General features: G+C 43.1%; 1 protein-coding gene across 9 annotated transcripts in view; it reads left to right on the forward strand.

Moving 5' to 3' along the window:
• The window catches only part of PECAM1 (platelet and endothelial cell adhesion molecule 1), a 62,993-nt gene extending 55,467 nt beyond the window's left edge, over positions 1-7,526 (forward strand). For 3 of the 9 annotated variants that reach the window (XM_084648374.1, XM_084648377.1, XM_084648380.1), the window contains one exon: positions 540-2,298. In XM_084648374.1, the coding sequence (XP_084504500.1) occupies positions 540-545 (6 nt within the window). In that variant the 3' untranslated portion in view covers positions 546-2,298. Of the gene's footprint in view, positions 1-539; positions 2,299-6,105 lie in introns of those variants that run through there. The other 6 variants (XM_084648373.1, XM_084648376.1, XM_084648379.1 and 3 more) reach the window with 3 other exon arrangements.
• Positions 7,527-13,372: the final 5,846 nt, after the last annotated feature.

Genomic DNA, 13,372 nt, shown 5'->3' on the forward strand with positions numbered 1-13,372 from the left:
ATTGAAGGGTATTATATTTTTGTATTGTTTGCAATACTTTGGAAATGTACTACTTAGCACTTTCATTTATATCCTTATTGGCCAGGTTTTCTCTGATATATTTATATAGCAGTGAGCACTAAAAGTCATATGAAATAACTGGTATTTGAGAAAGCCACTATAAAGCACAGTTGGTCCATGATGACTCTTCGAAAGGGGAGTTTACACATGAAAAAACACAACTGTGCAGATTTGGCTTGGTTGCAGGGGTGTGCGCTCTGACACAGCAGAGCCAAGCTTGGGAATGTCCTCAGACTTCCACTGGGCTGATGTATTCAAGAGCATGATGGTGCTGAACCACTTGAGGATGGATGTGAGGGCCTGCTGGGCTGGCCAGTCTGTGGAGTAATAGCATCAGTGTCAAGTGGGAAAAGAGGTGAATGAAAAAAGGGTGTTTAGAACCTTAGCTGGAAAAACGACAGTGGGGCTAGCACCAATTGTGTCTCCTTCCCAAGGAGTGTGCCTGCATATGAACGCTGGGAGATTTTTACCATTTGCAGGTGTGATTTCCTTCTTAAGGTGTAGAGCGAGGGGATTTCCTGACTGTGACTATTGGCTCGAGCCGAAGCTTGCGTTCAACTCTGCCTGTGCTCCTGACCTGTGCTATGTAGCACCTTCAACCAGGATATTAGAAGACGGGCCGACTGGCAGGATTGTTGATGGAGACTGTGACATTCTAAACAAATATTAATGGAAAGCAAATGCTGACGTTATTACGATCATCCAATCAGGGAACCGGAGCAACACCATGTGGTGTAAGAGCCCAGCCAAACTAACCACTGCAGCTCAAATTTAATGGACAATCTACCAGTCAAGGAATGATACGATGAATAGCTTTGAACACCAAACTAATCAGAGGAAAAGCCAATTTGTGGAGAGAATGAGTGGCTAAATGCCTCAAATGAATGATCACTTGGCTCTGCTGAAATGCAAAAGACGAAGTACAAGCACTCCAGAAATAATGATATTAACGTTATTGAACAAATACTTTCCGACTATGCCCCCAGGGTGCTGTTCGGTAATATCATGGTTATTAATTATTATTACTAGTGCTGTTGTGTTAGCACCCAAAATGGGCCGGGCACTGGGTAAACACACAGAAAGAGACAGTCCCTGCCCTGATATATTTATAATCTGATTTTAAAAGAATAATTGAGAAGCACACAATGAAAACCATACTATGATCAAACCTGCCCTCATAAGACTAGAGAGAGTAAGAGAAAGAGAGGAGGAGCCTATCCAGAGGCTAAACTCTGAGGTCTTTTGCTCAGTCCTTACTCAGGCAAAATCCTGATTATAGTCCTCTAGGATTTGATTTGAAGAACAGGGAGTTTTCAAAGGTAACTCTTGAAAAAGAAAAGGAGGGAGGAACTGCCACATATTGAGGGACACTGCAGAGGCCCAGTTGCCTCCTGGTCTTAGACAAGATGGTTGAATCCCTAAAAGGCAGCTGGTAGAGCTCAGATACCTGTTGGGACAAGGTTGGAGGCAGTCTCAAGGGTAGGCAGGGTCAGCCCCAGGCTCAGAGGAAGTGTGCCTGTAGGTATAAGATCCCTCCCACAAAGCAGGGCGGGAGTGTATTTTTCCTGCCACTTATTTTATATGACTCAGGAGCATTTGCTTAAAAAAACCAACTGTAGCAAATAGGAGACTTGTAAATAACAATCACAGTAGCACTCTCTCTCAGCTAACGATACACGTTCAGGCCTGGTCTACATTACAGAGTTAGGTCGTCATAAGCTGCCTTACATCCACCTAACTCTGTAAGCGTCTACACTAAAATGTAGCTCCCATCGATGTAACTCACCCGCTACACCGACTTCATAACTCCACCTCCGGGAGAGGCGTAGCGCTTAGGTCAATGTAGTTAGGTTGACGCAGTGTTAGTGTAGACATTGCGTTGCTTACATTGACTGTTTGTTGCCTTTCAGAAGTTGTCCCACAATGCCCCACACTGACAGTTAACTCTGTGCAAGTGCTCCTGGTGAGGACATGCACTGCCGACATAAGGAGTGTAGGCCGGAAATGGAAAAGTGATTTAATTACTGCGGTGGCTGTATGTCGACATGACTTAGGTTGACTTAATTTTGTAGTGTAGACTTGCTCTCCGGCTCTGAAAGGCAGGGGCCTCCACCTTCCATCAGCACTCAAGCCCACATGGGATACAAAAGAAAACCTCTGTATTGTTTACAGTCCATTGGCAGAGCATTGAAGGTCATGGAGTGTGTTACAATAAACAGGCGGATTTTAATAGGCAAATAGGGTTTATTTTTCATTGTCATCTAAAGGTTTGGGGTTTTACTTTGCTCTCTATCTTCTAAAAATAAATCAAGCCTCGTTCTCCACCCAATTGCAAGGATACAACCTCATGGTTGTCACAGAGCAGAATTTTTTTTTTTTTTAAATCTGTCGTCGGGATAAGGGCTGAGTATACACAGGAGAAGGTGGAAAGAAGTAACTGCAGCAAACAGCTGGCGTGGACCTGAATGGGAGGCATTGTCCTTTCTCAGTGCTCTGGATTGCCTGTTGGAACCAAGGCTGCATATCTTCTGCACCCTTGGACTTCAGTAAGAGGTTCTGAGCATGCAGCATTGAGGCCTTTGTTTGCACCCTTATCCATAACTGCTACATCAAGCAGAGTTCCACATACACTCTAGCTGCTAACGTGAACTGAGCCCTTGCTGTATAGAACTTACACAGGTATTTCCCAATGCTTGTAAGGTACAGAGTAAGTGAGCCAGGGGACAGTCAGTCCTCCTGGGTTCTGTGGCCAGCTCTGTCATTGACTTGTCTGGCCTTGACCCAATCATTCATCACTGTTTTACAGTTGGGCAAAAGGAATTTAATATCTCCCTCACGAGAGTGCTGAGTGGCTTCATTAATTCATGTTTGCAAAGCACTCCGAGATCTTTGTATGAAAGGTGCCATTGATGTGCCATCATTATGATAATTTTGATAATTTTGATGATTTTTTCAATTACCAAAATTGAGTCTAGAAGCCATTACCTGGAGCCATATAGAGGCTGCTTTGGTTCTTGAATGGGCTGCAGTGAAAACACCTCAGCACCCTATGTAAATAATTTTGGCTTTAATTAATTGGACCCTGACATTTTACCATCTCCTGGCAAACTAGATGAGAGGAGTTGGATTTAGGGCTGCATTTTCCTTGCTTGCATAAATTCCTGTTTGCAGCTGGAGAGTAGTAATAAGATCTCCTGTAAAATTCAACAGACTGTCCCAAACATTTTTAGTTTCTCATCAATACACAAAAGAAAAACCTGCTTTGGAATAAGCTGTGCATGTTACCTGACTTTTCCCCAGCGATATGCCCTTGGGGTTCACATGGACAGCACACAGATGTGCAGGATCAGGATGTGCATGTACCACTAAACTTAACCTCTGAGGGTGAGCACGATACTTCCCAGGAAATGGCACTTGTGCAATACACAGGCATCCCCTAGAAACTCTGACATAACGTTATCGGACAGGAAACACCCTACTAGGCATCCCTGTTGCAGTTAAATACTGTAACTTCTCCTGATTTAAATAGCTATTTGAATCACCAGGGCTTGTGCGGACAGGGCCCAGGTCTGCTCGCAGGGCCAACTCTGGATTAAAAAGCACCATCAGGCCTTTGTTCTTTTCCTGCTGATCAGGAGCAATCCAGAGTGTTTCTTTATCTTCACATAAATGAGCCACAGTGGGGATCAGAAAGTGAATTTCCTCGTGGGTTTTTTCTTTTCTTTTCTTTTCTTTTCTTTTTCTTTTCTTTTCTTCTCAACATTGCTCAGGCAATGTAAAAGTGCAGAGAGAAAAGAGTTGGAGAGATTCTGGCTGTGCCTTCTCGCCTCGTTTTATTGAAGTACTTCTCTTCTGTAGCTTATTTTCCTGCAGCACTATGCTCTGCCATGCCTCACAGGTAGAGTCCAACCAAGGGGAGTTGCTGACCCTGCCTATCAAAGCAAAAAGAGTCCTAATAACATGATCAAGTGGCTTAACCTTCCTTTCCAGGCAGTTTTCTACTTTAGAAGTCTGGAGAAGATCTTGGGGGAGGTGGAAGATCTCTCCGCAGGGGAGACTGGCCCTGCTGCTGCTCTTGCTGCCCCTGATATGTGGATAGAGGCCTTTGGTCTCCAGGCCTGAAACTGTGGCATCCTAATCAAAGGGAACATGTTGAGGAAAGAAAGTAATGCCCAGATAGCAGGTTTCCTGGCTATAGCTACATGTCAGAGTGTAGGTCTTGAAAAGAAGGGCTTGTCTACACTACCTGCCGAATCAGCAGGCAGCGATTGATCCAGCGGGGGCCCATTTATCACATCTAGTATAGACGCGATAAATCGACTGCTGAGCACTCTCCCGTCGACTTCGGTACTCCACCAGAATGAGAAGCGCAAGTGGAGTTGACGGAAGAGCGTCAGCTGTCGAATTACCACAGTGAAGACACCGCGGTAAGTTGATCTAAGTACGTCGACTTCAGCCACGCTATTCACATAGCTGAAGTAGCGTCTCTTAGATCGACCTCACCCGATAGCGTAGACAAGCCCGAAGACTCATGATTTGACATTTTCATGGAGATAATATGACACAGTGGGGATTTTTGTGGCAATACACCATACAAATGTATTGCGGGGGACAGATGGGAGTAAGGACTGTGGGACTGAACCCCTATTTGGAGTCTGGGTTTCAGAGGTGTGGGCACATGCCTTCCTTTTGACTTCAGCAACGGTTGTGGGTGCTTGAAATCTGACCCTTGGTGTGTGCTTCTTACTTCAAATTCAAGTAATGCTGTCCCACTCGCTTCTAATAAACCTATTAGATTATGATGTTCTGCGTTAATGGTGAGGAAGTCATAAGGCAAAGCCAAGAACTGTTGCGTTGAAGAAAAAAAAATGAAGAAAACAGCTTTATAATGAGCTCTCCCCCCTCCATTACACCAACCTCAGCCCCTAAGAAGTTGTGTCACTGTCAGAATAAGTCTAATCCAGCATGAAAACAATGAAGAACTTTGCTCCCTCCACGCTGTGTGAGGCCACGATAAAAGTGAGCCCAGTGCTTTAAAAAATGCCACACATTGACAACTACATTGACATTACACAGATTCACGGTAAGGTTTTGATCTCATTTAAGTCAACGCATTAGACAAATCCAGTCGAGGCCTGAATTATTTAAATAGGTTAAAATCAAATTGCAGTCCAAGTTCTGATTAGAGAGGGGCACAGACCAAAGTAACCTGGGCCTGAACACGTTGGACTTGAGGAATATTCAGAACTAGATCCAAACTTTGGGCTTGTGGCCTCTTCTGTGTTTCTTGTCTGCTACAGGATTTTAGATCTTAAGTTCCATCCATAGGAAGTGTTTGCAAAAGAAATGGGTGTCTTTGAATTTTTTTTTACCTAAAGTGTCTGGAGTAAATTAATTGAATTACTAAGAGAGGAACTGGGAGGAGGTTTCCTTCCTGGAATCAAAGCTGGCAATCTTTCTAAGTTATTTAATGGTCTTAGTTTCTGAAAACATATTGAAGGAAATATCTTAACAATGAGATAGCCACTTCGCCAAATACTAATTTGGTATTGTGCTGGATTTGCTGCAGCCATACATTCTGACTTCTTATTCTCCCCTGTCATTTTTACTTGTTTGTTTGTTTTATTTTGTCCTGGTGGTGAACGTGGACTGATTAGCATCACTTAGGACACATTGTACTTTCAGGTGTACATTTGTACTAATACAGAACGTACCATCCTGGAGACAAATGTCTCCAATTCTCCACCCACTTGCAGAACTGAAAATCTGGCCACTCATTTATTAGTCAGTGCCCAAACATAGATTTAGGTGCTTAACTATAGGCAAGCAGTTTGAAAATGTTAGCATAAATATCATGGTGTCTATTTCCTCTCTGTACCATGGAGATGTTGAATGACTTTGAAGAGGAGACATGATGATTGTTTAGCTGATTGTGCAGCTCTTGGAAGAGTTGTTATATTTCATCTCTTTATGCAATTTCATTGATCCAAGAGTTTTTTTTAAATTTATGCTTATTAGCTTTTTTCCCCTCCTCATTGCTAATAGAGAATAGAAGGTTCTCCTGATGCCACTTAACAGAGTCATCGGAAACATCAACTGCTGGGAGACAAAAACAAGATGCGAGATGATGTGCCTGTTTCAAAAGCTCTATGGCACTTATTTATGAACCTGCCTGGCTCCTCTCTTCAATGTTCATTTCCTCAGGGTGAACAACAGGGACATTCCTAAAGCATGTAATTTTAAAAAATTATGAATAAAGATTCAAATGGGAAAGTGCCTATGGAAACCAATGACCAATATCCCCCACATGGTTCATTTCTCTCACTAAAAGAGTTTTGTTTCTCTATCCTCCATTTCATCCTGCTCTGGGGAGGTGGGAGCATAGAGTAAGAGTACATTCTGGGCTTTTTAAAAACTTAATAACTGTACAGAGTTTCAGAACTTTACCAAGTGCCTACATTATTAGAAATACAAATATTCCTTGTTCTTTGTTAAATCACTTCTTGTATCTAAAAGGTTCACTGCTCATTGAGCTGGTTGGCATATTGGTTCTTTCTCAAAAGAATGACTGCACATCACAGTCCAGATTAGACAAAATATAGATCACAGATGTTGGGTCCCGGGTCAACAGATTTGGGCCTGAAGCTAAACCCTTTTCCAAATCCTATCCCCAAACTTCATTAAAGTTCAGAAGCTTATTTGGGTCCAGATTGTAACCTCATACCTGTCCCTACTTTATCTCTACAATATGCCAAACCAACACCTTGCTTCTGTGCTTTTGAAGATCAGCACCACATCCAGATTCCATCGTGGTGGCTGTTCCCTGTTTCAATAACAGGCTGAAAGAAAGCTGTGGATCCAAACACTCCAGTACTTTGGAGAAGTTTGGATCCAGATCAGAACTTTGCAGTTCATACTAATCTCAGGTTTATTGATGCAAAGAAAATCCAAACAAACAAAAACCCCAAACAGAGATTTTTTTTTTCAGACTGTAAAGTGGGTCCCGATCCTGCAATCTGTTCCCATGTATCACTGCAGATTCAATTGCAGGATCAGGGACATAGATAAGAAGGCTCTTGTTTTAAATGACAAATAGCATTTAAAATAATTAAACCAACAAGGATCTAAGTCATTCTTACAGAGAGATGACATATGGACTCATATATATATTTACTGCTTTAAGCTCTATATCAAAGGCTCTGGAACAGAAAAGATATGTATCTCCTTTAAAAGCAAAGGATTTCTTCCCTCCTTCCCCCCCAGCTTAAACTGTTCAGTTTCTTACCGACCAGTATCTTTTTAATTTATTTTTCCCTAGGAAAAGGTTGCTTGTATCATAAAACATTTAAACCTTTCACAGACAACACGGGGTTTGTAGCACATCTCTGTTGGCAAATATACATTCGAGCATCCCATCAACCCTCCCACCCACCCCCCCAATAAAATGTTATTACAGTGAATTTGGAATTTGGAAAAGGTATTTTAATAAAGAAATCTTTGAACTTAACTTTGCATCCTTGGATGTTTTTCTTATCAGCAAATCACAAATGGCTGGGGGGCAGGTTATTATTAATGTTAAACTGTGTGGGGATATCAGTGAACACACAGCATGTCACAGAACATGTGGGAAAGCATGGACGCTGCACAAACTCTGTCAGCTTGAAATCGCTGAACCTGTTGTAATGAACCAAAGTAATCTCAAACGAGTGTGTCCACACCAGCCATGCTGAATCACTTTAAGAACCATTGCAGGCTTGCCCTACATTCACATTAGTGCTGCTCAAAACCACTTCAGTTAAAAGGCCCTCCAGAAATCTACCCTACAGTCCCAGGCATGGCTCCCAGAACCAGTGGATTCTTGGAGGTTTCAAAAGGCTCCCAGTGCTCCATGGAGCTGCAATGAGCCTATGGGGCTGTTTCAGCATCTCTATGCCCACACTGGTGCGAAGGATTTCAGACTGAAACGGTTTAGGCTGAACCAGTTCTTTATCCCGCTGAAAGATTCATCTACTCCATCTGATTCTTGGAACGTGTCACAGGGTAGCTGGGTCCTTTAAATAAAACAGGTCCAGCCCTTCCCCTCTCCCTCCATGCCAGTACGGGTGCTCCCAGTTGGCCAGTTAGAGGGCAAGGCAGCACCTGGGGCTATAAAGGATCAGGAAGATTAGAGTTGTAGGAAGTTCCTGAAGGAGGCAGCAGCAATGGGAGGAAATAGAGGAGGAGGCATGGCATGGCATGGCATTTGCTGGCTGATCTTCTTGAGCTGGAGCCAAAGGCTAAAGGGAGTTGAAAGCAAGGATGGTGGGATTGTTTACCTGCTGACATCTCCATGCTGGAGAGGGCTGAGGGCTAGGTCTCCCTGTGGACTTGTCTGAGATGACTGGTTAATAGCATGGGGAGAGTGATGGCTGTTTCCCTGGTGAGGATGAATTCCCAGGAGAGTGTTGGTGGTGGGGTGTTCCTGCTGGGAAGACTGGGATTACACTCCAGCAGGGAGGGTTGGGGTGGCTGTCTGGCTGAAGAAGAGTCTGGGTGTGGTGGAAGATGCTGGAATGTGGTATGCGCTAGGCTGAATGATTATATGTTGTGGGATTTGAAGGCCTGCGTGCACTGGGGGTGATAAATAGACTATGTTCTGGGACTCTTGCTATGGCATATTTGCACTATGTCTTGTAATGCTACACTTCCTGGGAACTGGTTTATTGAACCAAGAGAGCCTGTCCTGGAGCCCTTGGGGCCTGAAAGAGGAAGTGGGAGGGTAACTCTGGTTAGGGTGCCCAGAGGTAAGGAGGCGCGCAGGGATGAAGGGAAATCGTTCATGTGAACTGGTTTGAGCACTTTTGTGTGTGGAAGTAGAGTGTGTCACTGGCATGCTCGGGAATAGATCAGTAAACTTACCTGCTGCAGACAAAGCTAATGTACCTACCCACTAAACAAGGAACAGTCATACATGATGAGTTCCGCTTCCTGTTCCACAGAATGTGGCTTCAGATGCCAAGCAAGCCTCATTTGTTAACCTGTTAAACTGAACACTTGGGAAAGATTCTTGTGTCTGTTGTTGAAACAGTGCCCATATTCAATTAAGACCCAAAACAACGAGCCATTACAAATCTGCTGGTTTAGTTCTTCATATTTCTAGCATCTCACCAAGTCTGGCTCAGCAAATGTAAAACCAAGTGTGCTGTAAGTATTCACCCTAAAAAGCAGGGGGGAAAGGGGTCTTTTACAAAAGACCCAGTTCATCCTCCCCACCCTCTAGCCCCAGTTCCATTTGAAGAGAGACTGGGGGATACCATTTTGCATAAGACAGAATGGAGATGTTGTTTCATGAGAGTCATTTACACAATAGTGTGAGAAGCAACAGGTTAAATCACTTCATAGAAGAGGTCCTGCAGGTGTAATTCCCAGTAGTGAGAACTGGAGTTCCCAGGTCTGAGAGGGGAAACAGACCTTGTTGCCTCAGACACCAATTTTATACTATATGGCTTATTTTCATGCAAGCAGAGATGGTTGGCTTGACCCCTGAGACTCACTTGCAGAAAACATACTAGCAACAGCAGCCAGTTTAAACAAATTTAAGCCAGTTTGTAGGAGACGTGTCCAAAACCACTGGCCTTATTCTTAAAAAGGAAAGGAGTACTTGTGGCACCTTAGAGACTAACAAATTTATCTGAGCTCACAAAAGCTTATGCTCAAATAAATTTGTTAGTCTCTAAGGTGCCACAAGTCCTCCTGTTCTTTTTGCGGATACAGACGAACACGGCTGCTACTCTGAAACCTGACCGTATTCTTGTGTCCCATAGAAATCTTTAGCCAATATGTTGAGAGAGAGCAGAGCTCTTTCTCTGTCCCAGAATGACACAAGGGGATTGTTCTCCATGAGGCTACACAGTGAAAGAGCAAGTAGAAAGGAAACCTGGATCCCCTTAATTTACAGCGCATATGAGGCTGCTTGAATTGGTCACTGTTAAAGTGCAAGCATTGGTTCTACAAAATGTGGAAAAAGAGAGCACAAAGCCAGCCTCTTGTGTTAAGCTAGAGAAGTCAGAAGCCAAGAAGCCTCCATGGGAAAAGCAGCGGATGGGGAGAATGCTGCCAGGAGGAAATTAATAATAATTTCAAAAGACAATGCAGCAGCTTTCAGAAGTGTGATTCCTGGAATCTATCAGCACAGTGCAGACTGAGGGGCAGGAATTATCAGCCATGGCTACATGGCTGTTTCAGGCTGAGGCTTGAGCTTGCAACATTTACTCACTCATTATCCTTAGTCACTAGGGCCCAATAGAGCTTTGAAGGAATGAAATTCTAAAGGTAACTTTTTCTTCAGTTTGGGGATACTTCTAAACAGTCAGTGAAATCCAGCGTTGCCCTTCCCCCCACCACTCTTGTGTGAATTTAAGGGCTCAATTCATCATTGTGATATGGCCCTTGCTAGTAGAAAGCAGCTGCAGGGCAGGTGTGAGGGCACCGGGGGGAATTCCTCCAGCACAGGGAGCCCTGTGACTTCACAGGTGCAGGTGGCCTTCTGGGGCAGGGCATGAGCAAAGGTTGGAAGAGGACTCAGATGTGATCAAGAAGCTCTTATGTTCTGGCTATTCTGAATTCCTTCAAAGCTCTTTTGCTCCTTTGGAGCAGGAGCACAAATTAGGGCAGCCTCTGAAAGGTGATGGAGTGAGATCTCTGGAGACTGAAACCCTCTTGTTCCCCAGGACAGGTGCGGCAGCTTCCCCCCAGTGTACAGTTTTCAAATGGATGTTTTATATATGTTGTGGGATTAGGTTTTCCTTATCAACAAAGATCCCATGGGTGTTCCTTTGAAAAACAAATGATGTGTGGAGCTCAGTGTTGCCAGCTCATGACTTTATCAGAAATCTCATATTAGATGCTTTCCCAACTAGAGCTCCAACTTCTGGAGTCAAGTGAGGAGGACAAGAAGACAATCACTTTCTTTTTTAAATGACAACTCAAAGTTTCTGGTTCTCAGTTTTACAGAAAACAGCCTGAAAACAGGACCCAGGTACATGCTAACAGCTCAGAAACCAGATGCCAAATAAAAGTTACTCAAAGCTTCTTTTTTAAAAAACATTCATGGTTGTGGGGTTTTTTTGTTTTGTTTTGTTTTGTTTTGGTTGGTTAGATATTTTGGCAGCCTGACTCCAGACTCTTGAATGCTTGGGGTTGGTATGGTTGAAATTTCTTAGGCTTCATGTTGCTAAATGAAATTGTTACTGGAATTAATGACACTTACTGTGTCTCCTTCAGTTTTGGGATGGATACAGAGTTATCACTGTATTATTTACATGATGAACATATTGATATTTTTCTAAAGAATGAATTAAAAATAATCCTGTGACCTGGATTGATCATTCACCTGTGGAGGTGAGAGGGTACTTTTATCTCTTTGTCCATCCAGTGTGGGCCTCTCTAAAGGTGCCAATAACAGTGCCAATTGTGGGTGCTGGTTTTTGTATTATGGACAAGTGTCCACCTGGAACTGGACCAGACTCATTACACAGAAGCCAGCCATCTTATTGATAATGTAGATTTTTTTTTAGCTTTGAACTTCCATTTTATTTGCTCTTTTTCCTTGCACAGTCACAGTTGCCTGCAAGTAGAAGAAGAACCTACTAATCCCCTAGCTTGCAAAGCACACAGCAATCCTATTCGTCAGACTGTGGAGTTCAACAGAAAGGAATTCAGTGTTCTTCATCCTTAAAAATCTATTCTGCTGCCTGGTTGGGAATCGGGTGGTAACTTTCCTTCCCACTCCCATCCCATTGCTGCTAGCATAGGACCGAAGGGCATCCCAAAGTAGGCACCCCAAGTGGTCACTGGTTTTGTGGGTACTTAGGTCCATCCCTGTGTTCAAATGTGTCCTAAGAAATGATAGACAATTATTTCTGCTGCTTATTCCTAACTGAAACCTCATTAAAGGTCCAACCTTGCTCCCTCTGAAATCAATAAGTGTTTTGTCATTGACTTAAATGGGACCAAATTTGGGCAATACGTGATTTCCAGAAAACACTCAGCTGTGTTAGGATTTTTCCTGGAATATCTTGGCATGGTAACCCACCTGGCTCGTGCTAAACTTTCCAAGAGAAATTGCAAAATTCAGAGGGCCCAGGAGAAATTTATTTCTCTTCCCCTTCCTAAGTGCTTAATGATATTTCCCTTATTATTTTTGAGATTGCCAACTGTGCCTCATGGTGTTTAGTAATTTCACCCCTTGTTGGAGCTGCCGTAGCATTACTGATTTTTGCTAGAGTTATTTGCAGATTTGAATAATTTACCTTACTGCATGTGATACAAAGTCACTGCTCATCAGGGGTCCCATTCGTCCCTGCACAGGGATAGCTTGTGTAAAGGAGAAGAAATTGAGTTCCAATTCGTGAATTTTCCTACTTATTCTCCCAACAGGATGAGGGGGTTTCCCTCCCCCAATAGAAGACACTGTAAATACCCCAAGATTCTGATTTGGTTTTTCCATCTGTGAAATGAAGCCAACACTCCTCTATCCCCCAGGGAGGCTGTGAAACTTAAGTCATGGCAACATTTTCAAAAGCCACTGTTGAACTTTGGGTGCTGCACCTGAGACACTATGCACCTAATCTGCAAAGGTGCTGAGCATGCACCACTTGAGCCAAAGTCAATGGGAGCTGTGGTTGCTCAGCACCTGTGAAAATCACGCCCTTAGATGTCTCAAATTGAGCACCTAAAAACTGTGGCAGTGAAAATCAGTGTCCAGCATTGAATATTTTGCCTTTATGCTTTGTGAAGTGCTTTGAGTTCATGGAATGGAGGATGCCATGAAATGCAAAGTATTAATGTTTCTTGCACAGCAACTGGATGGACTGACTCAGGTCATCCAATGCACCAGTAAGGGCAGTTGTATGGCAAAACTTTTGTAAATACAACTTTTCAAGACTTTGTGATAAGTAGTGGTGGAGAGGCTTAGCCTCAAAAATATTCATCTGGGATATATGTCCTAGTTAGAGCTGTCTGGAAATGCTTTGAGAGTTTGAAATTCCCCTTGGAAATTTTCCTGTTGGGCAATTCTGACTTTCCCATGGAAATTTTAAAAATGTAAGAAAGTAACTTTCCCCCAACTTTCTTATTGTTCCCAGCTTTTTCCATTTGGGAAACCATTTAGAAAGTAAGTGTGTGTGTGTGTGTGAGAGAGAGAGAGAGCAACAACTTTTGACTTTTAAAAGTAACTCGCTATTAGGTGTTACACTTAATTCACATTTAAGAATTATGTGCTTTCTCTCTGAAATGAACACTTTCAACACTTCATTACTGTTTTCCAACTGGA

Source organism: Lepidochelys olivacea (genome assembly GCF_965140295.1).
Source record: "Lepidochelys olivacea isolate rLepOli2 genome assembly, chromosome: 14".
Classification (NCBI taxonomy): domain Eukaryota; kingdom Metazoa; phylum Chordata; order Testudines; family Cheloniidae; genus Lepidochelys; species Lepidochelys olivacea.